Source organism: Erpetoichthys calabaricus, chromosome 12, assembly GCF_900747795.2.
Source record: "Erpetoichthys calabaricus chromosome 12, fErpCal1.3, whole genome shotgun sequence".
Taxonomy (NCBI): Eukaryota; Metazoa; Chordata; class Cladistia; order Polypteriformes; family Polypteridae; genus Erpetoichthys; species Erpetoichthys calabaricus.
This window is the reverse complement of record NC_041405.2, coordinates 40,064,744-40,092,476: the sequence shown is the minus strand read 5'-3', so window position 1 is coordinate 40,092,476 and position 27,733 is coordinate 40,064,744. Positions and strand designations below refer to the sequence as shown.

The window sequence follows — 27,733 nt, the reverse complement described above, 5'->3', positions numbered from 1 at the left end:
GGATTCTAGTGTTAATTTACCTGTGATGCACGTTAAGTTTACTGGCCTATAGTTGCTTGGATCTGCTCAATCACCCTTTATATATAAAGGGATAATGTTTGCCATTTTCCAGTCCTTTACAATTTCCCTACTGTGCAGTGACTTCCTAAAAATATGTATCAAGAGTTTATACATATACTCGCTAACCTCTTTAAGAACTCAAGGATGAATATTATCTGGTCCTGGTGATTTGTTTGATTTCAGCCTATTTAACATAAGCAGTACATCTCCCTCTACTATTTCCAAATCACCCAGTACTTTCTTAGCAGCCTCCAGTGGTAAAAGGGCTATCTACTTCTTCACACGTGAAGACCTCAGAAAACTGCAAGCTTTGAGCATCTGCTATTTCACTATATATATTTTTTAAATTTCCCTTAACTATTCCTGATACACTTCACTTCCTACTTGACTGTTATTTTACTAATGAAATAGTAAAAGAATCTCGTTGGGTCATCTGTCGCCTCATCTGCTAATAATCCTCTTTTAACAGCCTTTCAGGTTCCTTAATATCATTATTAACATTTACCCTCATGTTCTCATACACCTTACAATTCACACTGGAGTTATTGGTCTTGTACAACTTATACAGCTGTTTTTTCAATTGCAGCTTCTTTTTAAACTCTGTATTAACCCACTGTGGAGTTTTTTAAATTTCCAACTAATTCCAAATATGGGTATGTATCTGTCCTGCAGTATATGTAAAATGTTTTTAAACATGTTCCACTGATCTTCAACTGCCTTCACTTAAAAACTTATCCCAGTGTATACTCCTTTGACTTTGCCACATCTGCTTAAAATCTGCCCTAGCAAAGTTAGACATAACAGTTTTAGTCTCTGCATCTGCATTCTTACAAAACACTGATAACAGTATTACATAATGTTCACTTGACCCTAGGGGTTCAATCACATCTACACACTAAATTCTATACTTACTGTATATTATTACAAAATACTAAATCTAGACAGGCTTTTACTGTGCTAAAAAAGTCACTGATTACCTCTAAAAACTCCTGCACTTGTTCACTGCTATTTTCAAGGTTAGCCCAGTTAATATCCAGGTAGTTAAAAGTCCTCCATGACTATAATACCCCCTGTAAACTTGCCTTTTTAATGTTACTAAAAAGATGTGCTTTGAAATTACTGTCTGCATTGGGCAGTCAAAAACACACTCCTAAAACAAAGCCTCTTTCCCTAAAGCTTTCCAGATGATACCAGATGTCCTCACTAAGATGAGGCTCATTGTCCAATTGGAGAGGACTTGCGTTTAAATTCTGTTTGGCAGCGACAACAACCTCACTTCCTTTTCTGGTGAATCTATCCTTCCTAAAAATGTGAATACATATATGTTATACTCATACCCATCTTTTCTACTCAGCCAGGTTCCTGCTATTGCTATATCATAATTATGCTCTGCTACTATACATACAATTCCAACTTACTTTTATTTTTGATACTTCTAGTATTAAGGTAAACACTTTTTAATGTGTTACTCATTTTAATTTTGCACTTAAACTTTAGGTTACAATTTACGTTATTATGCATATTTATTTTTACACTATCATGAACGGTTCTGAACCTGGCCTGTCCTAAACTCCCTGCCAATACCACTAATTCTGTACTACAACACAGGCTAGCCAACTGCTCCTCCAGTTCACCAACCCTAAGCTTGAAGTGCTATATCAGCTGGCATCTCTTGCAGATGTAGCCCTCATAGAAGACTGACTCCTCCAAGCTATCCTCTAGAACAGTCAGCATGGGTTTAACAGGACTTGCAATGCACTGACCTCATTATAAAAAATTGACTTTGGATTACTAAAGTTGCTCAACTTTAATTAAATGGTTTAACTTAAATGGTAAAATTTTAAATGGTACATTTAAGCCAAAAAAAAAAAAACATTAAAGAACTACTAATGTAAGAGACAAACTTAAAAAGTTAAAGCTTGCTACCCTGCTCCACTGATGGTAGTTTGAATACAAATGACAAGAGCATGTACAGGTACACTTAATAAGTAACTTTTCCAAATGCTCCCCCAAAGACTGAGCTACTTTAGCCCCTGTGCAGGCGAAAACAAAAAAAGTAAACCTTCTAAATGGGGAAAAAAAACTTTAAGTTTTGTTTTGCCGTTTGTTGTTTGTGAGTGCACAGATAAAGAGATTGTTTGACAATGTCTGTAAATGCTGTAGATAACTGGAGATTGTTTGACAATGTCTGTAAATGCTGTAGATAACTGGTCTGCATGGTGCCGAGTATCATTACAATGTGAATAGTGGTGCTTGTAAGTAGAACAGCTCACTGTGCTGCATTTCTTGTATATTTTGTCTAATTGTAAAAACTTCACATTATATTTCAATATGTATACAGGAAGGTTACGATTTTAACATTTCTTTTTATCTGTGATTCTTTTATGTGTTTTTAATTAAATACCCTGAAGTTATGAAATAAACTATGAGACAAAGTCCAGCCTATCTTGCCAAGCACCTCCTGTAAAACCCGCCACCCTTAAAATGTAAAGAAAAAAAATCCTCAACACGATGTTTACATTTTACCTTAATTTTATATACAAAGGAAAAAACTTCAATTAAAATGAGTCACTAAACAGTGTCATCTTGATCTGCAGAATGATCCCAGACAAATGATGAAACTTGTTGAAAAACATTTTTTTTAGTAAAAAAACAAAAACAAAACAAAAATACATGAAAAAAGTTTAAAGGAAAATACATTTGAAAACATTAAATACTAACCCTTTTCACCTGTCTTTATGTTTTCAGAAAACAACTTGGACACCACTGGACTCAGATCTTCTTTTGCATTTTCTACAGATGAACAAGTAAGATGCACCAAATCTATTAAAAACAATAAGAACAACAATTAAACAAAACTTTATTTAAGAAGAACTATTTTAAGGAAAGAAAAACATTATTGTAATGTTTTATCCTATTTGCAACCAGAAAATGTCATGAATGAACAGAAAATTAAAACTGGAACAGCATTCAATTTGGGAAAGTTTCTGCTCATCATAGATGCAAGCAAAGAGTCAGTCAGTTTACAAGGTATACAGAAAAAAAAAAAAAAAAAAAAGTAAACGAGTTTGGACAAATTACATATTTTGTTAATATTTAAAGTAAAAAATAGTAAAAACATCTAACAGAAAACAAACTAAAACAGTGGCATTTATGTGAAAGTGTTAATGTACAGATAAGATTTATTTAACAAAACTGAAAAAAAAAACAAAGTAAATGTTGTATTTGCAAAATCTGGGCACCCTACAAATCAATACTTGAAAACATCCCTGGCTTTGGCATTTTTTTTATTTTGTAGCCAGCTTTGTGTCTTTGAAGTCTTGTTTAAGAAAACTTCCCTTATTCTTTCTTACTGATTGCTTCCAATTGGGACATATTCTTGGGCTGTCTTTCAAACAAAGCATGTTTTAGAGATATCCACAAATCTTCAATGATATTCAAGTCCAGCGACTGAGAGGCAATTCTAAAACCTTCACATTGTATTTCTTGGTGTACTTCATAATAGATTTCAAAGTTTGCATTGGGTCATTATCTAGTTAAAGAAGCTATCCTTTTTCAGCTTCAGTTTCCTGACTGACTGCCTGACATTCTTTATAGAGGATTTGTTGATATTCAGAGGAATCTGTTCTCTCCTGTACTTGCACTGTGTTCCTGGCTCAGTAGCCGCAACACAACCTCAAAACGTAACACATCCACTCTTGAGCTTAACGGCTGGCAAGGTGTTCTTTTCTTTAAATGCCGCTCCTTTTTTCTCCAAATATACCTTTTGTGGTTACGACCAAAGAGTTTGACTTGAAGTGAATCTGTCCACTGCACTTCCAAAATGTCTGTCTTATGCAGATGTTATTTTGCATTCTTGACATTGTTTCTTGTAATGAGGGCACGGTTTAGGATTCTTTCTGATGGTTCTTTTATGAAGGTCATGTCTGTGTAAGTATGGCTGCAAAGTAGAGCAGTGCACCACCACAGCTTTCTTAGCTACACCTACCTGCAGGTCCCTTGCAGTCACATAGATGACTAAGCTGTTCCATCCGTCAGTTTTCTTGGTTGTACAGACTTCCACTGTTCCCCTTAACTGCCATTTCTTAACAACTTTTGGACTGTGGAAATTGCTCGCTGAATGTACTTTGATGTTACATTTTCTGATCCTTGGTCAGCTGATTCTAAGAAGCCATATTTGCTAAGTGTTGCAGAGTGTTTGAAGAGTCAAAGAATGTATTGGGCTCTGGAACCATCATCAACTGACAACTCCTGACCAGACTACCACCAAATTAGTTAACCAAGATTAGACTAACATTCTAACAAATTCTGAGACACCTTAAAACTTAAAGGGTGCTTAAATGTTTTCATTTCTTTCTTTTTTTAAGCCCATCAATCAAATTACAACTGTACACTAACATTTTCATAATGATGCCCATTGTTTTAGCTCGTTTTCTGACAAAGTTGTATTTCTAGCTTCAAATGTTAAAATGTGTCATTTGGCCAGGGGTGTCCGGACATTTGCATGGAAACTTGCAACGTGTTTGCTTCAGAGGCACACAAAACACCACCAAATCTCACATTTCCCTGCTTAAAGACAAAGCCCTCAGCTATTTCAGAAATCTATTTTAATTATGGTGCAACAGAATACACAAACCTTAACATGAGACATACTGGACATAAATAAACCTTCTATATGGCATTACTACAAGCTGGCAGTAAAAGCACTAATATGTGGCAAATAAATTTCATACACTACCACCAGCAACTTGTAGTGTTGACACAAGACATATTCAGCCAAAAAAAAGCGTTTCTTTTGTGATGACTCCCCAAAGACATGTGTGTGAGCAATTTTCAACAGTTTCTTTATAACCACTGAGGAAAACCTACTGTTCACTCAGCCCACCCGAATGCCATAGTAACAATCATCTGCAATAAGTGCTTGCTCAAACGCAAATTCTAAGCTGCTGTTGGCTTGTTGCAAGCGCATAAACTCTGCATGTGAAGCAGCCCCTACTTCCCCAGAGCCCAATATAGCAGCCCACTCTTCCTTAGTCAATGTTTCCCCAGAGCCAAAGAAGCAGCCCCATCTGAGGAGGGTGAAAGTACAAGCACCTATTGCAAAAGGCCCTCCAACTGTCCCAGAAAAATCAGTTGAGGGATCATCCCCAACCTCACAGGACAAATCAGGTTCAATTTACAAGGAGGCTTCCTGACCTACCCTGGCAGCAGCAAGCCCCTCCCTTTCTAGTAAAGACAGAAATGCTTTGTAGGCGGCCAAGACTCGTGGGAGAAAGGCTAAGTTGATGATTCTGGCACGGCAGTCTAAACTGTAAACTTCCTTCCTTTTTGTTTCATTGGGAGTAGTACAGTCTCATATTCTTAATTACCCCATGAACTCAGAGAATGTTTACATGCTCTGTGTATGTGCAGGATATCTGCTGAAACAAGTCACGTCAGATTATGCATAAGTCATCACCAAAGTCCAACAGGGCAGGGACCTCATGCCTGGCTATGCCAACTCAGACTTTAAAAGTTATCCTTTTTCAAGAACTTGGCCTGAGAGAAAACTGGGGAAGTGACTGTTGGACAGGAGTAGGAGTCAGACTAGGGTAGCCCCTCTGCCTCCAAGTTGCTTGGGCCCCTTCCAATCTATGGGTCAAATTCAACACAGTTTTAACATTGTTCCGGAGCATCTCATTAGAGAGGTCATCGCTTATCCCAGACAACATAGCATTAATGGCAAACTTTTCTACAACCTGCTCAAAGGAGTCTCCATGGAACCAGGTTTGGATAAGGTCCAGCAGGTGCTGCACCTGTCCCTAGACAGGGCAATTAGGGTCGATCTGCCACAGGCAGAATTTACGCCCCTTGGCTAGGGATCTCATGCCAGTACGAAGAACAACGTGCAGATTTAGGAAATCATAACTGTCAAGTCTCTCATGAGGGAGGTTTCACACAACTTGTAGAGAATTCCCAAACAGAAAGGGGGCCAGGACGGCAGCCCAGTCTCACCTGTCCCATCGCATCAGTGTAACCAGTCGTTCAAAGCAAAAGAAGAAACACACAGGGCTGTCTGAAAGGGGCTAGATTCTTGAGCACATCCCTGGGACAGGTAGGGGCCAGAGTCCCTGCAGGTGCCTCGTGCGGAGGCTGTTGCAGATCCATCTGTGCAAGACCCTACTCCTGGCACCACCAGTGATGTGTGCGTCACATACTTGCACAAGAGAGAAGGAGGCAAGTCCAGGTTTCCGAGAATATCAGATTCATTGTTGTAAAGACAGGAACAATCGCAAAGCATTTATTTAAATGGGAGGTGTCACTTCAGTATTAAAACTCACAGTAGACAGTGATACTGGCAGTCATCCCGCATTAGCTCCCTTCTTCAGATTAAAAGAACAGATGGCCTTCCTACATAAGAGAGAAGTCAGAAATTGAGCACAACACCAGGTCACTGGCCGGTTTTAAATGATCTCTGCATCAACCATTGGGCAGCAGACATGTTACGCGAAGTTGAGCATGAGCCAGCAGCGGAAAACTGAATCCTGCATGTTTTAACAGAGTTCATGTTATCTGGGCTCACAGATTCTGTCTGGTAGCATCTGCATTTTAAATTAATAATGTAAGTCAATAAATGGCCAAAATCAGCAGCACTAATTCAGTGACAAGGTGACTGGGTTAAAGTGTGATGTGGACTAAAAGTTAAAAGGTGGGTTAGTTTGAAGATTGGTTAACAAAACAAAAAATACCAATAGCAGGGTCCAATATAGAGGACAAAGCTAAAAAAAAACACAAGCAAGTTTAGGTTGAACTTCAACATGCAACTTAAGCTGAACAACAAATTCCTATGCTAGAAACAAATATGATTGCCAAGCAAAACAAAATGCATATACCAAAATTGATAAACAACAACACATATTTTTCTATCCCAACTACCCTACCCACTATCTTTAGAAGATATAATTACAAAACATAACATTTATTTTTACTTGTATGCTGATTAAACTCAGCTACATATTTCATTTGGAGCAAAGTACATTTCTCTTACTGTATCCTTAATTATATCAAGTTAAAAGAAAGGATGAGTAATAACTTGTCATGTTTAACAGAAAAAATGTAATTAATTTGCGCATGTGTGTGTTGTGGGGTTATATGGGATCACTTTTTAACTCAGTGTAACACCCAGTCATAAAAAGTGAATGTTAAAATTCATACAAGTGTTTTAATTTGAATACAATATACCATTTATTTAAAAAAAATATATAAAACTTCTATTCTTTAACCGCCTGTAAGGTAACATGTTAAAGGAAATTTCTCAGCTATTGCTGTAATAACAAAATGTTACTTAGCCAGTTAGGGACACAGTCTCTCTGCTAGAAGCACAAACTGATAGATTTGCTTTCAAACAGTACAAAGTAGCATACAGTTTTCTGACCATATGAACGTATGCCTTGACCCATGTTCTGTAAGTACAGGACAGGAAATTAAAGAAACGTAACAGCCTAAAACAACTTTCTTTATGCAAGACCTTTTCTTTTTTATATAAATTCTTCTCTTTACTTTTGTGTGACCTGTTTTTGCTTTGAATTTTACTAACTTTTATTAATTATTTGCATACATGATACACTCATTTGCTCAATCTTTCAATGAAGCAAGCTGAAGTTGCAGAATTTTGATAACCTGGAAAAACGTAGATACACTTTTAGTCAGAAAACTACCAACAGAAGACTTATAACCAGCGGAAAATAAAAAAGAAAATAACTGCTCTAAAGGAGGTGAGGTGTTCTTTTTTGTTTATGCATGATCACAACTTAAAGTAAAGATGCTGAATCTGAAATTAAGAGGCTGTGATAAAATATAAAGGCATCACAGACTAAAGTCTCTATCATTGGCTATGATAAAAGAAGTTTGACTTACCTTTGCTGGAGGAACGTCACAATTGTGGAGTAGGTGCTATTAACACTAGAATTACCAGAGTATACGAAAATACTCGTAGATCCGGCCCACCTTAAAACCGTTCTCAGCTCTCTTTTGCGTCTTTTATCCCCTACTGATAAGGACGTAATCGAACAGGAAACGATAATCACAGTGAACCTATTACTATACTAGTCAGTCTGAAAGATTCAGCAAATCCTGATGCAACATGGATCTTGAAAACCAAAAACTCTGGCTAGGGGAGTAATGGTATCTGTTTGGAAAAGTTGTCAGAGATAAGCCAAGACCACTTAGTTAGTTAGCTGTAATGTTGATGTTGCTGGAGTCACAATAGGTACAAAAACAGGGATGGCTCATAGACTCCAAAAAAATGAATGCCATGAGACATACAGCTCACAGTGTAAATCATAAACTTGAACTTGAATGCAATAAAAGAGTTCAGCTACTCTGCTAAGTTTGAGAAAGGTTTGAAAAACTTGTTCAAGATGTATAACTACTCTCTAAAAAAGGAATATGTCAGTCTCTCCAGTTAGATGGTTTTCAGCTAAGTTGAAGTCAATAAGAATATCTAAATCTGCCACAAATAACCTCAGTTATTTATTATAATTTTTTTTATTCTAGTAGAGATAATGAACCCATGCTTGTAATCTAATTACAGTTGTGCTTGAAAGTTTGTGAAACCTTTAGAATTTTCTATATTTCTGCATAAGTGTATATGACCTAAAACATCATCAGATTTTCACTCAAGTCCTAAAAGTAGATAAAGAGAAACCAGTTAAACAAATGAGACAAAAATATTATACTTGGTCATTTATTTATTGAGGAAAATGATAGAATATTACATATTTGTGAGTGGCAAAAGTATGTGAACCTCTAGGATTAGCAGTTAGTTTGAAGGTGAAATTAGAGTCAGGTGTTTTCAATCAATGGGATGACAATCAGGTGTGAGTGGGCACCCTGTGCTATTTAAAGAACAGGGATCTATCAAAGTCTGCTCTTTACAACACGTTTGTGGAAGTGTATCATGGCACGAACAAAGGAGATTTCTGAGGACCTCAGAAAAAGAGTTGTTGATGCTCATCGGGCTGGAAAAGGTTACAAAACCATCTCTAAAGAGTTTGGACTCCACCAATCCACAGTCAGACAGATTGTGTACAAATGGAGGAAATTCAAGACCATTGTTACCCTCCCCAGGAGTGGTCGACCAACAAAGACCACTCCAAGAGCAAGGCATGTAATAGTCGGCGAGGTCACAAAGGACCCCAGGGTAACTTCTAAGCAACTGAAGGCCTCTCTCACATTGGCTAATGTTCATGTTCATGAGTCCACCATCGGGAGAACACTGAACAACAATGGTGTGCATGGCAGGGTTGCAAGGAGAAAGCCAGTGCTCTCCAAAAAAAACATTGCTGCTCGTCTGCAGTTTGCTAAAGATCACGTGGACAAACCAGAAGGCTATTGGAAGAATGTTTTGTGGACAGATGAGGCCAAAATAGAACTTTTTGGTTTAAATGAAAAGCATTATGTTTGGAGAAAGGAAAACACTGCATTCCAGCATAAGAACCTTATCCCATCTGTGAAACATGGTGGTGGTAATATCATGGTTTGGGCCTGTTTTGCTGCATCTGGGCCAGGACGGCTTGCCTTCATTGATGAAACAATGAATTCTGAATTATATCGGAGAATTCTAAAGGAAAATGTCAGGACATCTGTCCATGAACTGAATCTCAAGAGAAGGTGGGTCATGCAGCAAGACAGCGACCCTAAACACACAAGTCGTTCTACCAAAGAATGGTTAAAGAAGAATAAAGTTAAAGTTTTGGAATGGCCAAGTCAAAGTCCTGACTTGAGTGAAAATCTGATGATGTTTTAGGTCATATTTATGCAGAAATTCTAAAGGGTTCACAAACTTTCAAGCACAACTGTATTTTCTTGAACAACGACAAGAAAGACTATTGCAATATTTACTACTACTACATTAAATACGTAACATGGTCATGGATTATAGAGGATAGCATGATAGGGTTATTTAGTTAGATGTTTTACATTACATATTGTCACAGAAAGCATCATTTAAGAATTAGAACATAAATCTATCTTAACCTTGAACCCAAATGAATGTAAAATATCAGCATAATCAATCCGCACTGATTATTGCCTAGTTTTATTGGTTACAATATAATGTAGACTATAATTGTTGTAGGCTGCAGTAGGTAACATACAATCAGATACTGTCAGCAAGTTCAATATATGTCCTGTTTGTTATGAAAAAGATAGTCTAAAGAATGCTAGTCAATACTTCAAGAACATGAAAAACAGCTTACACCTACAGAAAAAATTGAACTGTTTTGATAGTAGATTGATAGGTTGAGTCTTTAAGACAATTCCAGACACCAAATGTACAGTCGGAAAAAGTTTGTTATGACCAAAATCAGCATACTACACAGAAATGTGAATAACCTGTGTCTGCAGAAAGAAACAGCAAATAATTAAAATAAGAAATATTAAATATCTGTTTTTCAGTCAAACTGCATCCATTTTTAAAGTTTAAGATTATTTTTGGCTCAAATTGAAATACCTTTCTGCTTAAGAGTCATTCTTAGATAGTGAAGGTTAATGTTAAAATTCACAATTTGAAAAGAACACTAGTTATTTAGCATCACATAGTTTAAATACAGAAAAAAGTAGAAATGCTATTAATCTGTAAGTGTGTGTGGTGGGAGGGGATGTGCATGATATAGGCTCACTTTTGAACTCAATTTAAGACCCAGTCATAGAAAGTTAACGTTAAGATTCACATAAGTGTTTACTTAATTTGAATACAATATATCATTTATCTAAATACTGTAACTACACAAAACTTATAATCTTTTACCCATTGCAAGGTGACATGTAATTTAACTTTTACAGCTTATTTCTGCAATAATAAATAATAAAAATAAAAATAATAAACTCGGAGTCCTGCCATGTGCAAAAGTTCGCTGATGACACTGCTATCGTGGGCTGTGTCAGGAATGGGCTGGAGGAGGAGTATAGGGACCTAATCAATGACTTTGTTAAATGGTCCGACTCAAACCACCTACACCTGAACACCAGCAAAACCAAGGAGCTGGTGGTGGATTTTAGGAGGCCCAGACCCCTCATAGACCCAGTGATCATCAAAGGTGACTGTGTGCAGATGGTGCAGACCTATAAATATCTGGGAGTGCAGCTGGATGATAAATTAGACTGGACTGCCAATACTGATGCGCTGTGCAAGAAAGGACAAAGCCGGTTATACTTCCTTAGAAGGCTGGCTTCCTTCAACATCTGCAATAAGATGCTGCAGATGTTCTATCAAACAGTTGTGGCGAGCGCCCTCTTCTACGCAGTGGTGTGCTGGGGAGGCAGCATTAAGAGGAAAGACGCCTCACGCCTGGACAAACTGGTGAGGAAGGCAGGCTCTATTGTTGGCATGGAGCTGGACAGTTTAACATCTGTGGCAGAGCGAAGGGCGCTCAGCAGGCTCCTATCAATTATGGAGAATCCACTGCATCCACTAAATAATGTCATCTCCAGACAGAAGAGCAGCTTCAGCGACAGACTGCTGTCACTGTCCTGCTCCACAGACAGATTGAGGAGATCGTTCCTCCCCCAAACTATGCGACTCTTTAATTCCACCAGGGGGGGTAAACGTTAATATTTAACATTATACATAGTTATTGTCTGTTTTTTTCACCTGTATTATTATCATTCTTTAATTTAATATTATTTATTGTATCAGTATGCTGCTGCTGAAGAATGTGAATTTCCCATTGGGATTAATAAAGTATCTATCTATCTATCTATCTATCTATCTATCTATCTATCTATCTATCTATCTATCTATCTATCTATCTATCTATCTATCTATCTAATAGGTTGTTAATTGGCCAGTTAGGAACATAGTTTCCCAGCTAGAAGCAAAAACTGACAGACTTACTTTCAAATTGAACAGAGCATGTACTACGTGCTGAAGTCAACCAGGCTGGCGGAATGTAGTGGTTTTGCTGCGGCATGTCGTCTGTGTTTGAAACTTAATTAACACTAGAATCCTTGAAGCCTATGAAAAAAGTCATAACCCCAGCCCACCATAAATTCCTTCACACCTCTCCATCAACGTCTTTTGTTTTGCAAGTGTATCAATCGACACAAGCAGCCTACTATCCCATTCCCCACCCTGATGCAGCTCATGTCTGCTTATATGGGTGTGAGGTGCCTGTAGTTGTACAGGATAAATAATATATCGTTATTTGGAATACATGCATTTCATGTGTGTTCCGTGTCTACAACGATCTGGATAAATGTAGGATGATAGGAAATGTATGGCAAGAAATGTTGAACATATAACTAAAACAGAATTTTTTTTGATGTAATAGTAAAAATGATTGTGTGAAGACTTAAGTCCAAATATCAAATGAACAGTTTCACAAAAGGTGTAACAAAACAAGTATGCCTTATTCAAGAATATAACCGAAGAAAAAAGAAAATCACTCAATTTACATGTTGCTGCCAATATATAAAAACCAAAGCCCAAATACCAATTACAAATCTGGTGTAGAGTTAAGAATGACTGCCTCTAAATCAAGAGGTTGTAGGATCGATCCCAGGTCTTTACAGCATTTTCCGTTTTGAGTAGTAATTTACAACAGGTGTTACAGACTCAAATCAAATGTATGTTTCTTATTATATAATTCTAATAATAACAACAACAACAACATGTATTGAGCATGGGAAAGGTGCTATATAAATAAAGTGTATTATTATTATTATTATTATTATTAACAGCTCACTACTCAAAATACCCAGATAAACAAGACTTGAACTGGGAAAATGATTTGCCCGAGTTGAGCTGCGGTGGTGGGGGGATGTGATGGCAAGCTGCTTATGTTGATCGACACATTTGAAAAACAAAAGACTGTAACTGAGAATTTAGGTTGGCCTGGAATTACGAGTTTTTTCATAGGCTTCAGGGATTCTAGTGTTAAGATGGGCCGGGATTACAACTTTTTGTGTAGGCTTCAGGGATTCTAGTGTTAAAACAATGTTTGCTCTTAAACCTTCATTTTGGTTGACAAAAACAGATTAGATAGTAATAATATAATAACAATAATAATTCATTACATTTATATAGCACTCTTTCTAGCTACCACCAACCGCCCCCATAAGATGGGTTTTACTGCATTTTCAACCACCACAGAGCAAAAGCAAGTTGTGAGGGAAGGGGTGTTTGCAGATCAGCAGATGTTAAACTTTAACAGCAGCAGGTGGCGCAAGCCAGTGAGCACTAATGCTAGAAGGAACATGAAGATAAAAAGTGCATTCAAAAAGGAGGGAGTTTAAGCAATTACAGCCTTATTGCATTGGGTTAGTACAGGGGTGGGAAAATTCATTCCTGGAGGGCCGCAGTGGCTGCAGGTTTTTGTTCCAACCCAATTGCTTAATAAGAAGCACTTATTGCTCTAGAAACACTTCTGCTTCATTTTAGTTATCTCCCTCGTTAAGATTATTAACCCTTATTGCTTATTTAAGTCTTAAACAGCTGCGTTCTTGGTTTTTAATTGCTCCTTATTAGCAATAAGATGCAAATGACAAAAGAAACCAGCAGTTATCCATTTTGCTTGTTACCCTTTACACCTGCGTGTATTTATCGTGCACTATTTGGTTTAATTAAATACTTGGAAGGAAAGAGAAGAGAAAAAAGTGAAGGACTGAGAATTACCCATCTGTTTTACACTTCAAAGTATTTGGATGATATCCTTAGAATGGAAAAAAAAATCTAGAATATGAGAATGACTTGACATAGCAGAGTTAAAGCACTAACAAGCCATGAAATGTAATTATTGGCAAGGATTGTTTTCTAATTAAGCAACTGGGTTGGAACAAAAACCCGCAGCCACTGCGGCCCTCCAGGAATGAATTTGCCCACCCCTGGGTTAGTAAAAAGGAGATGGCAAAAAGACCTTTTGAAACTGGCTTCAATGAAGGGTTTGCATTACATATAAAGCAATAACATCAAATTACATTTTTCACATCAAATTATTTATTTTTCAAGGAAACGATTCAAACCTGTGCCTGTCCATGAGCAACAAACATGTTTTCTTTTATTTTCTATGACATTGCAGAGCATATGAAGCAATTGCGACATATTGGTTGGATTTTTTTATCTTTCTTCCTTTTTTTGCACTTCACATGTCTCTATAATAACTGAATCTGTGTCAAATATGTAAACAAACAAATGGTATAAAACACTGTTTGATTGTGGATGAAATGCCAAAACTAAATATAAAAAAACCAGATTTATCAGTTTCCTGAAAACTTTACAATTATCAGGTACAACTTGGTGTATCCGACATATAATGACATATATTACTATTATTACTGCATAAATAAATATGAAACTCAAAAATATTTAGCAAGAAAATCCTTTAAAAAATACAGCATGTTTGTGAACACAACTGGAATTGAATTTGCACTCACAGACAAGCAAACAAAAACAATTATAACCATTTTCAACATAATCACAACAAGCCAATAAACAAAACATGCATGTAGTTTTCACTATTGGTCTTAAATTAAATGACCACTGTTAAACTCTGGCATACAAAGGTGTCCTCGTTTTTCTATATTAATATATATTAAATATATTATATTAAATTTAAAATTGACACTGTTATTTCAGTCATTTTCTAACCCACTTATTCTTGAACAGGATTGCGGGGGTGGCTCTTGAACCCATCAAGTGACATGGAGTGAGATGGACCAGAGCAATTCAGAACATACGAACAAGCAAAAGGTGGTGCAAAGTGCTCAACTATTTTTATTTAAAACAGTGTTCTAAAAGTGCAATACTCCATCCATTAAACACTGTAAACAGGTCATATATACAGGTTTGGACAAATTTGTTGGTACCTTTACAGCTCTTTGAAAAAGTGCTATATGCCTCCTGAAAAGTGATTACATGAAAAGCAATTGCCCCAAGTATACCTGCATGCCTTTGATAGGTCATCAAGTAAAGCAAAGAAAAGAGATAAAGTATTGCTTATTCTATAAAGATATTCTAAAATGGTTTGGACACATTTGTTGGTACCCCTTAAAAAGATCATAAATAATTAGATTAGAATGACTTTTCAAACTAACTGTTTTCTTTAATTAGTATTACATATGTCTCCAATCGTGCAATCAGTCACTCAGCCTATTTTAAATGGAGAAAAGCAGACACTTCTGCTGTTTGGTATCATCGTGTGTCCCATACTGAACATGGACCACAGAAAACAAAGGAAAGAGTTCTCTGAGATGATCAGAAAGAAAATTCTAGAAAAGCATGTTAAAGACAAAGGCTATAAAGTCCACATCCAAGCAGCTTGATGTTCTTGTTAAAACATTTGTAAATATTAAGAAGTTTAAGGATTGTAGCCAACCTCCCTGGATGCAGCCGCAGTAAGAAAATTGACCCTAGACTGGCAGAAGGATGGTGAGAATAGCAGACAAAAAGCCAAGGACAACTTCCTCAGATATACAAGCTAAACCCCAATGTGAAGGTCCATCAGTGTCTGATTGCACCGTCTGTTGCTTTTTGAGTGATAGTTGACTCCATGGTTGACAGAAAACATAAAAAGCCAGACTAGAGGTTGCTACAATATGTATTGACAAGCCATAATGCTTTTAGGAGACTGTCCTTTAGACAGATGAGATACAACTATAGCTTTTTCACAAGTCACATCAGTTCTATGTCCACAGATTAAAAAATGAAGCAAACAAAGGAACACCATATAGTTTGAGTCAGAAATTTACATAAATAAATATGAATTCTTTAAAACTCACTTAAAAACCACTCCACAGATTTTTATACTAACATAATACAAATTTGGTGCATCGTTTAAGACTCCTACATTGTGCAGGGCAAAAGTATTTTTTTCCAACAATGTTCACAGACAGATTATTTTACTTTTTATTGACTATACCGCAATTCCAGTGGGTCACAAGTTTACATACACTTTGTTAACTGTGCCTATAAACAGCTTAGAACATTCCAGAAAATTATGTCAAGCCTTTAGGTTATTAGACAATTAGACTAACTTGAGTCAACATGTGGATGTACTGTATGTTAAAGCCGATAATCATTCTCACTGCCTCTTTGCTTTACATATCTATCTATCTATCTATATTGGGAAAATTAAAAGAAATCAGCAAAAACCTCAGAAAAAAAATTGTGGATCTCCACAAATCTTATTCCTCCTTGTGAACAATTTCCAAACAGCTGAAGGTTACACGTTCATCTGTACAAGCAATAACATGCAACTATAAACACCATGGGACCACACTGCCAACATACTGCTCTGGAAGGAGACACATTCTGTCTCCTAGAGAAGAATGTACTTTGGCATGAAAAGTCCAAATCAATCCCAGAACAGTAGCAAAGAACTTTGTGAAGATGCTAGAGGAAACAGGTAGACAAGTATCTATAGCCACAATAAAACAAGTCTTGTATCAACATAATATGAAAGGCTGCTCAGCAAGGAATAAGCCATTCCTCCAAAGCTGCCATAAAAAAGTCAGACTGTTTGCAATGGCACATGGGGACAAAGATATTACCCTCTGGAGAAATGTCCTCTGGTCTGATGAATCCAGGGTTGAACTGTTTGGCCATAATGACCACTGTTTGGCTTGCAAGCCTCATCTTTTTTGCTCCAAACATAAGAGCATCATCCCGATCATCAAGCATGGTGGTGAAAGCATCATGTTGTGGGAGTGCTTTGCTGTAGGAGAAACTGATGCACTTCACAAAATACATGGCATCATGAGAAAGGAAAACTATGTAGATATACTGAACCAAAATCTCAAGAGCTCAGCAAGGAAGATGAAGCTCAGTTGCAAATGGGTCTTCCAAAATGGGCAATAATCCCAAGCATACCTCCAATGTTGAGGCAAAATGGCTTAAGGGCAACAAGGTCAAGGTATTAGAGTGGCAATCACAAAGACCTGATTTTTGGGCAGAACTGAAAAAGTGTGTGCAAGCAAGGAAACCTACGAACCTGTCCCAGTAGCATCCAGTTCTACATGGTGGAATGGGCCAAATTTCCAACAACTTATTGTAAGAAGCTTGTGGAAGTCTACCCAAAATGTTTGGCTGAAATTAAAAAATATAAAAGGAAATGCTATCAAATATTAACAAAGTTTATGTAAACTTGTGACCCACTAGAATTGTGATTTAGCCAATAAAAAGTGAAATAATCTGTGAACATTGCTGGAAAAAAATCCTTTTGCCCTGTACAAAGTAGATGTCTTAAACAATATGCCAAATTTATAGTTTGTTAGTATAAAATCTGTTGAGGGGTTATAAATTGAGTTTTGAAGAATTTAGCCTTAAGTGTATGTAAATGTCTGACTTCAACTGTACTGTACCTATTGCGAAATATGGAGAAGGGTCAGTTATGTTTTATGGCTGCTTTGCCATGTCCAGCAAAGGGTGCCTTGAATCTGTGCAGGGAAGAATAAAATCAAGACTATTCAAGACATTCTGGAGTGAAAGTACTGCCCAATATCAGAAAGCTCTGTCTCAGTCACAGGACATCCAACAGGATAATGACCCAAAACTCACAGCAAAAAGCACCCAAGAATGCCTAAGAACAAAACAATGGACTATTCTGAAGTGGCCTATTATGATCCCTGATTTGAATCCTATCGAACATATATGGGAAAAACTGAAACATGAGGACTAGAGAAAGCACCCCTCAATCCTGACACAGCTGGAGAAGTTTGCTCTGGAAGGATGGGCTAAAGTACCTGTTGAAAAGTGCAGAAGTTGCATTGAGAGCCACAGTAATCGCTTGTTTGCAGTTATTTCCCCTAAATGTTGTGCAACAAATTACCAGGTTAAGGGTTATATCATTTTTGTTCATGCCATTTTCATTTGAGTTATTATTTGAAATTTTCTGTTGAATCTATACTCTAAAGAAATGTCTGATTTTTGTTAAACACAGAATAAACAATGATGGGTGGCAATTACTTTTGTCAACTGAAAGTTATTTAAGAGAACTGCAGATTCAGCTTTTTTCTTGGAGGAATACCAGCACATTTGTCCACATCTGTAATCCACTCTTCTAGTGCTCAGCGGGGGATGATCTGCCCTTGGAATGTCAATCGCTCACTCATCCATGGGGACACCAACTACTTGCTTCCCATCACCATGTTGGCTCAGACTCCCCAATTCTGCCTTCCTCATCTTTGCTTTTATTGTTTTACGTTTTTCTCTCATTCTGATCAGGCTCTCCACTTAAACTCCTGTGGACGCTGGGCCCTAATTGCAATCTGTGCAGTGCCAATACTGGGCAGCTGACCAAATTAAACAATCAGTTCACCACCAAACCATACACCCCACGTCTGTCCAGCTCCTTTCCAGAGCATGGGTCCACAGAGCACAAAAAACTACCTACAGCATTGGACCTTAAAATGCTTCACCACAGGCATTCCGAAACTGGTTTAAGTTTTCAGACAATCAAGGATTATAAAAGTATATACCTCATTAATTTCAGTAGCAATCACATCATAAATGTGGTTGTCCCAAATACACCTGCGAACAGGTGTGCAAGTAGTTGATAATCTTCCTTAAAATTCTAATTAATCAATTTTGTAAATGTGAACATCCAAAAGGCAGTATACACACTGGTGTATAATAAATAGAAAAATCAATTGGTATTGATCCAAATTATTCTACTTACAGGTTCCTTGCATGCAGGTCATTGAAGAGGAACAGAGCTCAATAATACGGACTGCAGGTTGTCCATTTTTCAAAGGAGGTACAGTAACAAGTGAAATCTATAAAATTCAATGTAAAAACATTGACCAAGAGTGAGTCATTTGGTTCATAAACAGTATAAGCAGGTTACACTTTATGTGTTCTGCTTATCACTATGAAACAATGCAGAAATATATTGTATACAGAGATGGGTTTACCCATTAAATCATACACTCACAGATGAACATAGTGAACAAAGCATTTCACTCTCTTTAATTCAATTGGTTTGAAATAATAAGGAAGCATGCAATTTTCAATATTTTGTGTCCATTCTGCATTGTCAATTTGCTTCTTTAAGTAATTAAGTAAGAAATACTTGATAAACTTATTTAAATGTAATATAACTGCATCAGCACTAGCATTAAGAAAACAGCAAGAACAAAGCCTGGGTGTGTTTTATGTCTGCTGAAGTGCACACTTGAACATATGAGACTCATAGTAACTGATTCAAGGGAAATATACAGTCACCAATCAACTTGGCATGCATGTCTTTGGGATTGAGGAACACTGGAAAAAACACAATCTCCACAGTTTTCATGAACAAAATCACAATTTAAACATAGATCGCTGGATATGACAGACAGAAATGCTACATATTCAATAATCTTTATATCCTAATTCAGGATCAAGTATAAACATTTAATTTAATTGACTAATACAAAGGATATCACACTGAGGTAGTAGGAACACTATACCCTTCTCAGAAGAAAGGGCACAGAAGTAAGCATCTGGCAGCACTAGATACATTTCAGAGAATAAACTCGCAATAGTTCAAAAACTCTGAAGTGCCAAAACTAGCCAGGGTGGATAAAGTCTGGCCAGAAATGAATGAATGCTTTAGATAATGTAGGGTTATCTTGGTTAACATGACCATTAATATTTCATTGAAGGTAGGGACAGTATATCAGGATTGGTGTACTGAGAAAATAGTTTTCATTTACAAAAAATCTAACAAAAAGATGCTCCTGTAAAACATTTGCTCCATGTATCAAGTGGCTAAACCTCTTCAACTGTTTTAACTAATTTAAAAAAACAAGGTAACTTAGGAACCATAAGAGAGATACACAAGGAAAAAATATGAACATTAAGTAAATTTCACAGACAGTGAGCTGCAAAATATACAATTAATCATGCTCCATTTATAAAAACAGAGAAGATATTGTTTCAGCAGTACAATACAAAATTTTCACCACAAAACTGTGAGGAGACAGAAGAAATGTCACAAGAAGACATCAAGTACATGCATACAGACTCAGAATATGCAAGACTGACAGGTAGAAATTGCTGTATAAATTTGCCTATTAAGGATGATGCCTAACAATCGCTGTATTATAGAACAGTGTGCTATTAGCCTAAAAAGTAATCTGCATAAAATTCAGGTTTTCACAAAGACTATAAAGATTTAATAAGTGACATAATAGAGAAGGGTTATGCTGTCAAAGTATACAAAAGAAACCTGAACCACAACAATGGTAGGGTGTAGTATTTTCCTTATCATTAAATGTATCATCCAAAGAAAAGTAAGATCAGAGTTGTTTTTGATTGTACAGCCAATTACCAAGGAACTTCTTGTAACACTAGAATACCTGAAGCCTACGAAAAAACTTGTAATTTCGGGCCACCTTAAATTCCTTCGCACCTCTCTATCAGCGTCTTTTGTTTTGTGAATGTGCACAAGCAGCTCAACTCGGGCGAAAAGGTCTCCCAGCTCAAGTGTATTTATCTGCGTGTGAGGTCCCTGGAATTGTATAGGGCAAATAATATATTGTTATTTGGAATACATGCTTTTCATGTGTGTTCCGTGCCTACAATGATCTGTATACACTCTCAGCATTGCACTGCCAGATCTAAATACTATTGTGGTGAATTGCTTGCGTACTAAAGTTACTATAGCTGCAGGTGGAAGTCCCATTTCACTTATGGTGCCAAGCAGAGTTGCGTTGCGATTGCAGCAGTCTATTAGCCAGTGAAAGTGCTGTGAAGAAGCTGTCTGTTGTTACGGTTTTGCTTTTGTCCAGAAATGGCTCCATAAGCTTTATGAACACATATTCGGAAAGTCTTTGCCCTTGGGTTGTAACTCAAAACACAGCTCTCAACAAAAGGTTGCCAGATGCCCGAAATCATAGCACACATCCTGCACGGGTGTCTTTGTTGTCAAAGTGCAAATACCACATGATAGTCTGATAGCAGTCATGGGACATTGTATCTTTGAAAAGAATGGAGATAAACGTTATCAACTTAGAGAGGGAGAGGCAAGTTCGTTGTACCACGTGAACATCACAGACAGAATAAAACTGAATAATAAAAAAACAAGCGCTAACTTTTACAAGTAGCCAAAATTTACACTGGGTGTTACAGACTCAAATTAAATGTATGTTTTTATTGCATTATAGTAATAAAATAATAATAACAGCAGCTCACCACTCAAAACGCGAAGCACCTGGTGTTGAACCCGGAACCTTTTGGTTATAAGGCAGCAGTTCCTGCCTCTGCACCATCCAAAAATACATATCAACTTTCTGTCAACTGACATTTAAGCTTGGGTTTTTAACTCACTGACAGCAACATTTAAATTGTTTATTTGATATTTGACTAAAGTCTTCACACGTTATACACTTCACGTCATTATTAGTATAACATGGAAAAAGCTTCTACTTTAGGTATGCTTCAGCATTTCTTGCCTCACATTTCCTTTCATCCTATACTTACACAGATCATTGTAGACATGGAACACGCATGAAATGTATGTAATCCAAATAACGATATATTACTTACCCTATACAACTCCAGGCACCACGAAGATAAATACCCTTGAGCTGGGATTGGACAGCAGGCTGCTTGCTGTGATCGACACATTTGCTAAACAAAACATGCTAATGGAGAGGTGCGAAGGAATTTAAGGTGGCCTGGGATTATGAGTTTTTTTCATAGGCTTCAGGGATTCTAGCGTTCATGAACAATTGCTGAAAGGTCATAATCTAAATCAGTGTTCTACCTAGAAAAGATATCAGAGGAAGACACCAATCTTCTTTGCTGTTTGTGCTTTGTAAAGACTAGGAAGAATTTAAAATGAGAGTTAACCTTTTTGATGCTACATCTTCACTCAGATGTGCTTTTTTTGCTTTGTGAAGAACAGCCGAGAATGCAAGAGAAACAGCTCCTGATGAAGCAGTTAACACTGTGCTTCACAATTTCTTTGTAGATGACTAGTCAGTTGCAAAAGAAGAATAAACAATACAACTGGCAAGAGGTTTTCAAGGTGCATGTTTCAAGGGAGGACTTTGCCTAACCAAAGGGGAGAGGGTTTTTTTTTTTTTTGCATCTTTGCAACAGCATCAGAATGTACAGAAGCTTATTTGAGCCACAGAGAAAAAAAAAACAGGGACACAGCGAAGAACAAAAGATCTATTTTGTGATTAAAGCAGAAAGTTCGACTTAAACTCATTATTTGAGCTTCCTTCATGATGAAATATTTTAAAGAATATATGTTACATTTTATAGATAAATTGTTAACTATATTTAAATAATTAATACTGTTAATAATTACACATGTGGGGGTGACACGGTATCGGAGAGGTAGGACTGCAGCCTCGTAGTATGGAGTCTGCTCTTTTACCTGGTGGATTTCCACAGTGTGCTTTGGTTTCCTTCCAAGGACATACAGACAAGGGAATTGGGAATGCTAAAATGACGCCGATGTATGTGTGTACTTATATTGACCATGCAATGAGCTGATGCCCCGTCCAGGGACCGTTTCTGCCTTGCACCCGATGATAGCTAGAATGGGTGTGCCACCTGATGGAATCCTTCAGATTTACATAAAGTAATCGTGCAAGTATAAACCCTGCCTAAGACTACACCTCACAGCCACTACTGTAGCAATCAGAATAGATAAGATGGTAAAAAGTGACCTTGTCTGCCTCAATCAACTACAAGTAAATCCAGAAAAAAATAACTTAATGATAATGAAAAATGCCTAAGTAAAAAAGAACAGTTAAATCTTTAAATTGGACCTATCTTACAAAAAGGAATACCCAGAGTCTGAGGCAGATCTAACAAAAGCTATGCTTGAAGTAGCTAAATTTCCTGAAGTTCTACACAAATGTTCACATATGCTGGAGAAGGAAAAAAAAAAAGCTATGTGAAGTAGTTAAAAACCGTGATTAAGGAAAAAATTAGGAATACCATGATAAAAGAATTAAATGGATTTTCAATCCATCACTACCCGCCACTCATCAAGTGGCATATGTGGAAGACAAATTAGAGGCATAAAAAAAGATTCTGATCTTAAAACTTAATGAAGTCCACCAGATGGCTCAAACAATTTAGAAGCACTCACATCAAATCATTTGCTGCTATTGAAGGAAAGATGGTCTGAACAGTACTTCCCAGTAATTCAAGAACAGCATATACCAATAAGAAATTTTGAACCAGGAGACACTGTTTTGGTAGTAGGTGATGCCTGCAACCTTTGGGCAATCGATCAAATCCTCAAGATGATTCCAAACACCAAGTGTTTGCTTAATTTGAATGAATACAAGTTTCATATAGTTACTTTTTTATCCCTGTAAGCTAACATGTAATAAAACTTTCTCAGCTATACTTATAACAACATAATTTTAATTAGCCAGTTAGGAACATAGTCTCTCAGAAGCGTGAACTGTTAGATTTCCTTTCAAATAAAACAATGGCATACAGTTTTCTGACCATATGCTGTGATGAATCCAACGTAAGTATAAGGAAGGAACATAAAGAAATGGAACTATACATGTAAGCATTAAACAGAAACCTCTTTTAAAAGAATATTAATTTTTTTTGGTATTTGGAACACTGTATAGATCCTTAGTCCCAGACCCACCACTTCGCCTAAATATTTTATTTATAGTATCATTTTTGTCTTTATTTTTGCGCGATTTATTTTTTTATTAAGATTTTAAAATGAAGATACTTGGACTTTTGAATTATTTGCATCACACTCATTGCCTGAACCTGAATAATTTTAGAAAATCTGAACAAATGAAGCTACAACTATAGTTTGTATGGGGGGGGTTTGGGGGTGGGAGGGGCTACCTCTCTTTGACTCCTCATACACAAGCATGCAAACAAACACACACAGTCAGTCATGCAATGAGAGGGTACCAGTGCTGTTCTGATATGAAAGAAGAAAAAACTAAATATTCTCTGGATCTACTGAATTTTCATCCTACTGAAAAGTAAAATTGCAAAATGTGATATGTGGCAAAATAATGTACAATATTGTGTCTACATCACACACTTGCTAAAACACAAGAAAAATGAACAACATAAATAAACAAGACGAGCTAACACGTGATCAGAGGAGAAGAATGAGGGAACGCAAGAAGATAAACAAATGATGTTGAATGATTGATGTTCTAATTCATCCCAAAGCAGATCAGTAGAGTTGAGATAAGGGCTCTGTGCATGCCTGTCGAGTTGCTCCACATCAAACTCATCAAGCCCTGGCTTTGTGCACAGGGGCACAACCATGCTGGAACAGAAAAGGCTGTTCCCTAAACTGTTACCACAAAGACGAAAGAACACAATTGACTTAAATTTCTTTGAACGCTGTAGCAATAAATGTAGCATTAATTGGAATCAAGGGTCTTAATCCAAACCCTAAAAAAACTCCCAGACCATTATTCCTCCTCTAGGAAACTTTATAGCAGGCACCATACAGTTAGGAAGTTTGCCTTCTCCTGGAATCCACAAACCCAGATTTGTCCATAAAACTGCCAAGATAGTGAAGGGGTAATTCATTACACAGTGAGCAAATTTCTGCTATTCCAGAGTCAATAGGTGGTGTGTATACCCTAGTCAATACTTAGAACAGCGCATAGTGACCTTAGGTTTGTGTGCAACTACTCAGCCATACGAATCCATTTAATGAAGCTCCTGACTCACAGTTCTTGTGCTGATGTTGGTTCAGAAGGCAATTTGGAACTTCTGTAAATGATACAACAGATGATAGGTGACTTTAGGCACTACGCAATTCAGTACTTTATGGCCCCACTTTATGAGTCTGAGTGGGCTACCACTTTGTGGCTGAGCTGTTGCTGCTTCTAGATGCTTCCAATTTTCAATAATACCATTTACAATTGACCAGGGTAGATCTAGCAGAGCAGTAATTTCATATACTGACTTCTGGCAAAGGTGACATGCTATGACAGTGCCAGGTTTAAAAGTAACAGGTCTTCTGTACATATTATTTTATGCACCTGTTAAAAACTGGAGCAGGTATATATAACAAAAATTCTGTATATCCCATGTGGGTCGAATTTCAAACTCAGAATTTGCAAAAGAATGTAATTTAAGTTTTGCCTAATAGAAAAGTATTACAAATTCATGTTCAGAACTGAACACAAGAAGGCATGCATACTCTAAAAATGGTAAGTGTCCCTCTACTTCACCTATTTCATTCCTATTTTGCCAAGCTTGACAGATGGAGTAAGAAATAGTGAAATGGTGCATTTAATAGCTAACTCAGCAAAGGTAGAGTCATTCATGGTACTAACATATAAAGATAAATCAACACTCTGGTGTGCAGATGAGTTAAAGTGCCCGTTAGGACTACAGGGATGTAACAGAAAGAACTAGAGTGGACTGAATGCATTTGTAGTAACTGAAAGCATTAAACTTAATAGTGGATTTTAGAACAGCCTGGAGAGAGTGATTGAGAGGTGAAAATGTAATCTAATCTAGACTGGGATTAATACCACAAGGTGTAAAAAGAATATTCTTTGAAGGAGGGGTCAATAAAATGAAAGAAATTGACAAAATTTTAGTCTGTGTCAGATTTACAGAGAGCCTGGGAGGAATATGGTAAGCAATGACATAAAGAAGGGTAGAATTTATCTAAAAGAGGAATAAAAAAAAACACTTGTGTCAAAGAAAAAAGTCTTTAAAGTGAATTAGTCTAAGATACCCAACATGATTGAGTGGGTTGTTAGCCCCAGCCAAAGTTTTTATTTAAAACCACCAATCTCAGCAAGAATATAGCAAAATCTGCCCAAGGAATGGGAACCCTAATCAATGGCTTTAAACTGTAAGTTACATTGCACCACAATGATCACAACACATTTGACAGAGTTTGTGGAGGAGGAAGCCAGCACACAATGATGCTTATTAATTAGGTGTGGGACATCCTTACTAAGATGTTAAATTATTGTAAAAAGGCATTATCTTTTTCATTATACCCAAAGGAAATCAAGGATGGTTTATCTTTTAATACAAGATCCAAGGTCCCGTGCATACCAGGATGCAACTGTTAGGCTAGTCATTGGAATAAAAGTAGAAATAATAAGAAAGTAGAGCATAGAAAAGTGATGAAAAATAACACGGTTGCAGCACTGTACATTCTCCAGTCTTTCAAGTACACAGACGCTAAGGTTCCCCATAACAATCCCGTTGATCACCCCCCCCATAATCTCAGTTTCAAATAAAATATAGCAATAAAACCACATTCATTCACCCACCCCACTCCAAATCACCTGTAAAAAGTCACACAAGATAATACAATAAGTCAATTTTTTAGATCACACAAGCCTCAATCCCATCTCTGACACTGCAAACAGTAAAAGCATGCTAACAAGGCATCAGGATAAATTGAATTAAAATGCAGGGACAGTTGAAAAATGAACAGAACACCAGGTAAGTAAAAATTAATAACAACCTGATGAAAACTAGGTCCAGAGGTTGTATAAGTGTTTCACTATATGTGGCTTTGACCGTCATGAGGCAGTACAGGACCACTGGCAGTAACCTGGGAGGGACAAAATAATCAGAATAGTCCTTCTGCTTAATTAAAGTTGATTAGGTAGTAATTTCCCCGCAATTAAATTAAAACAGGCAATGTCAGTCAATAATTGAAATCATAAGCTTTAAAAAAAGTGCAGAAACTGGACTGAGTTGAAAGGAAAGGCCTTGTGTGCAAATCAGGAAGAACACTCTGTTATGAAGAGAAAACAGCAGTGACCTGGAAGTTAGCAGTAGTTTGTTACTTTTTTTTTTTTTTTTAAATTATGAAATGTCACATATCCCAAACTTTGAGACAAGTTTAGCCCATGCAAAGTATGATTGGGCTCATAGCCTTTTTTGCTTGCGCAGTGGAAGGAATGAAGTTTGGGAAAACATTACTAAGATGGCCTACAAAAAAATAAACTGAGGTGTTATCTGGATTCATTTTGAGTCATCAAATGGCTCATCTCTATATACATATAAAATCCAGAGTCTGACTGTCTGTCTGTGTATGTCTGTCCACTTTACACGAGAGAACTACTTAGCGGATTTAGATCTGTTTTTTTTTCTATAATTTGCTTGAACATTCCGGTTGATTTTGCAACTTCTCTCATTGCGCTCTGTATCATAGTTCAATTGCGGTACTGATTTATTTGTGTGAATCCAATACACACGTAGCGGGCCGAGGCCCTCCTCACTCACACGCCAGGCTCGGGGCATTCCTTACCTCTGTTTAGCTAGTGAACTACTTAATACTAGAATCCCTGAAGCCTACGAAAAAACTTGTAATCCCGGTCCATCTCAAATTTCTTCGCACCTCTGCATCAGCATCTTTTGTTTTATAAATGTGTCGATCAGCACAAGCAGCAAACAGACTGCTGTCCCATACCCTGTGCCGACGGAGCTCAACTCGGGCAAAAATTTCTCCCAGGTCAAGCCTTGTTTACCTCTATGTGAGGTGCCTGGAGTTGTATAGGGTAAATAATATATCGTTATTTGGAACACATGCATTTCATGTGTGTTCCGTGTCTACAACGATCTATGTAAGTATAGGATGACAGGAAATGCGAGAAATGCAAGAAATGTTGAATACATACCTAAAACACAAACTTCTTTCATATTTTAGTACTAACAACAAAATTTTGACATGAAGTGTATAATGTGTGAAGACTGAAGTCCAAATATCAA

The 27,733-nt window shown here is 37.0% G+C and overlaps 2 protein-coding genes across 2 annotated transcripts in view; both read right to left on the bottom strand.

Moving 5' to 3' along the window:
* chm (CHM Rab escort protein) overlaps positions 1-27,733 on the bottom strand; it is a 201,925-nt gene that overhangs the window by 9,527 nt on the left and 164,665 nt on the right. Inside the window, exons 12-13 of the mRNA XM_051935363.1 lie at positions 18,714-18,810; positions 2,782-2,883 (exon numbers count right to left, since the gene is read on the bottom strand). Coding sequence (XP_051791323.1) covers positions 2,782-2,883; positions 18,714-18,810 — 199 coding nt within the window. The remainder of the gene's footprint in view (positions 1-2,781; positions 2,884-18,713; positions 18,811-27,733) is intronic.
* Positions 1-27,733, bottom strand: part of tmlhe (trimethyllysine hydroxylase, epsilon) — a 294,616-nt gene that overhangs the window by 191,146 nt on the left and 75,737 nt on the right. The gene's annotated exons all lie outside the window — the stretch shown is intronic.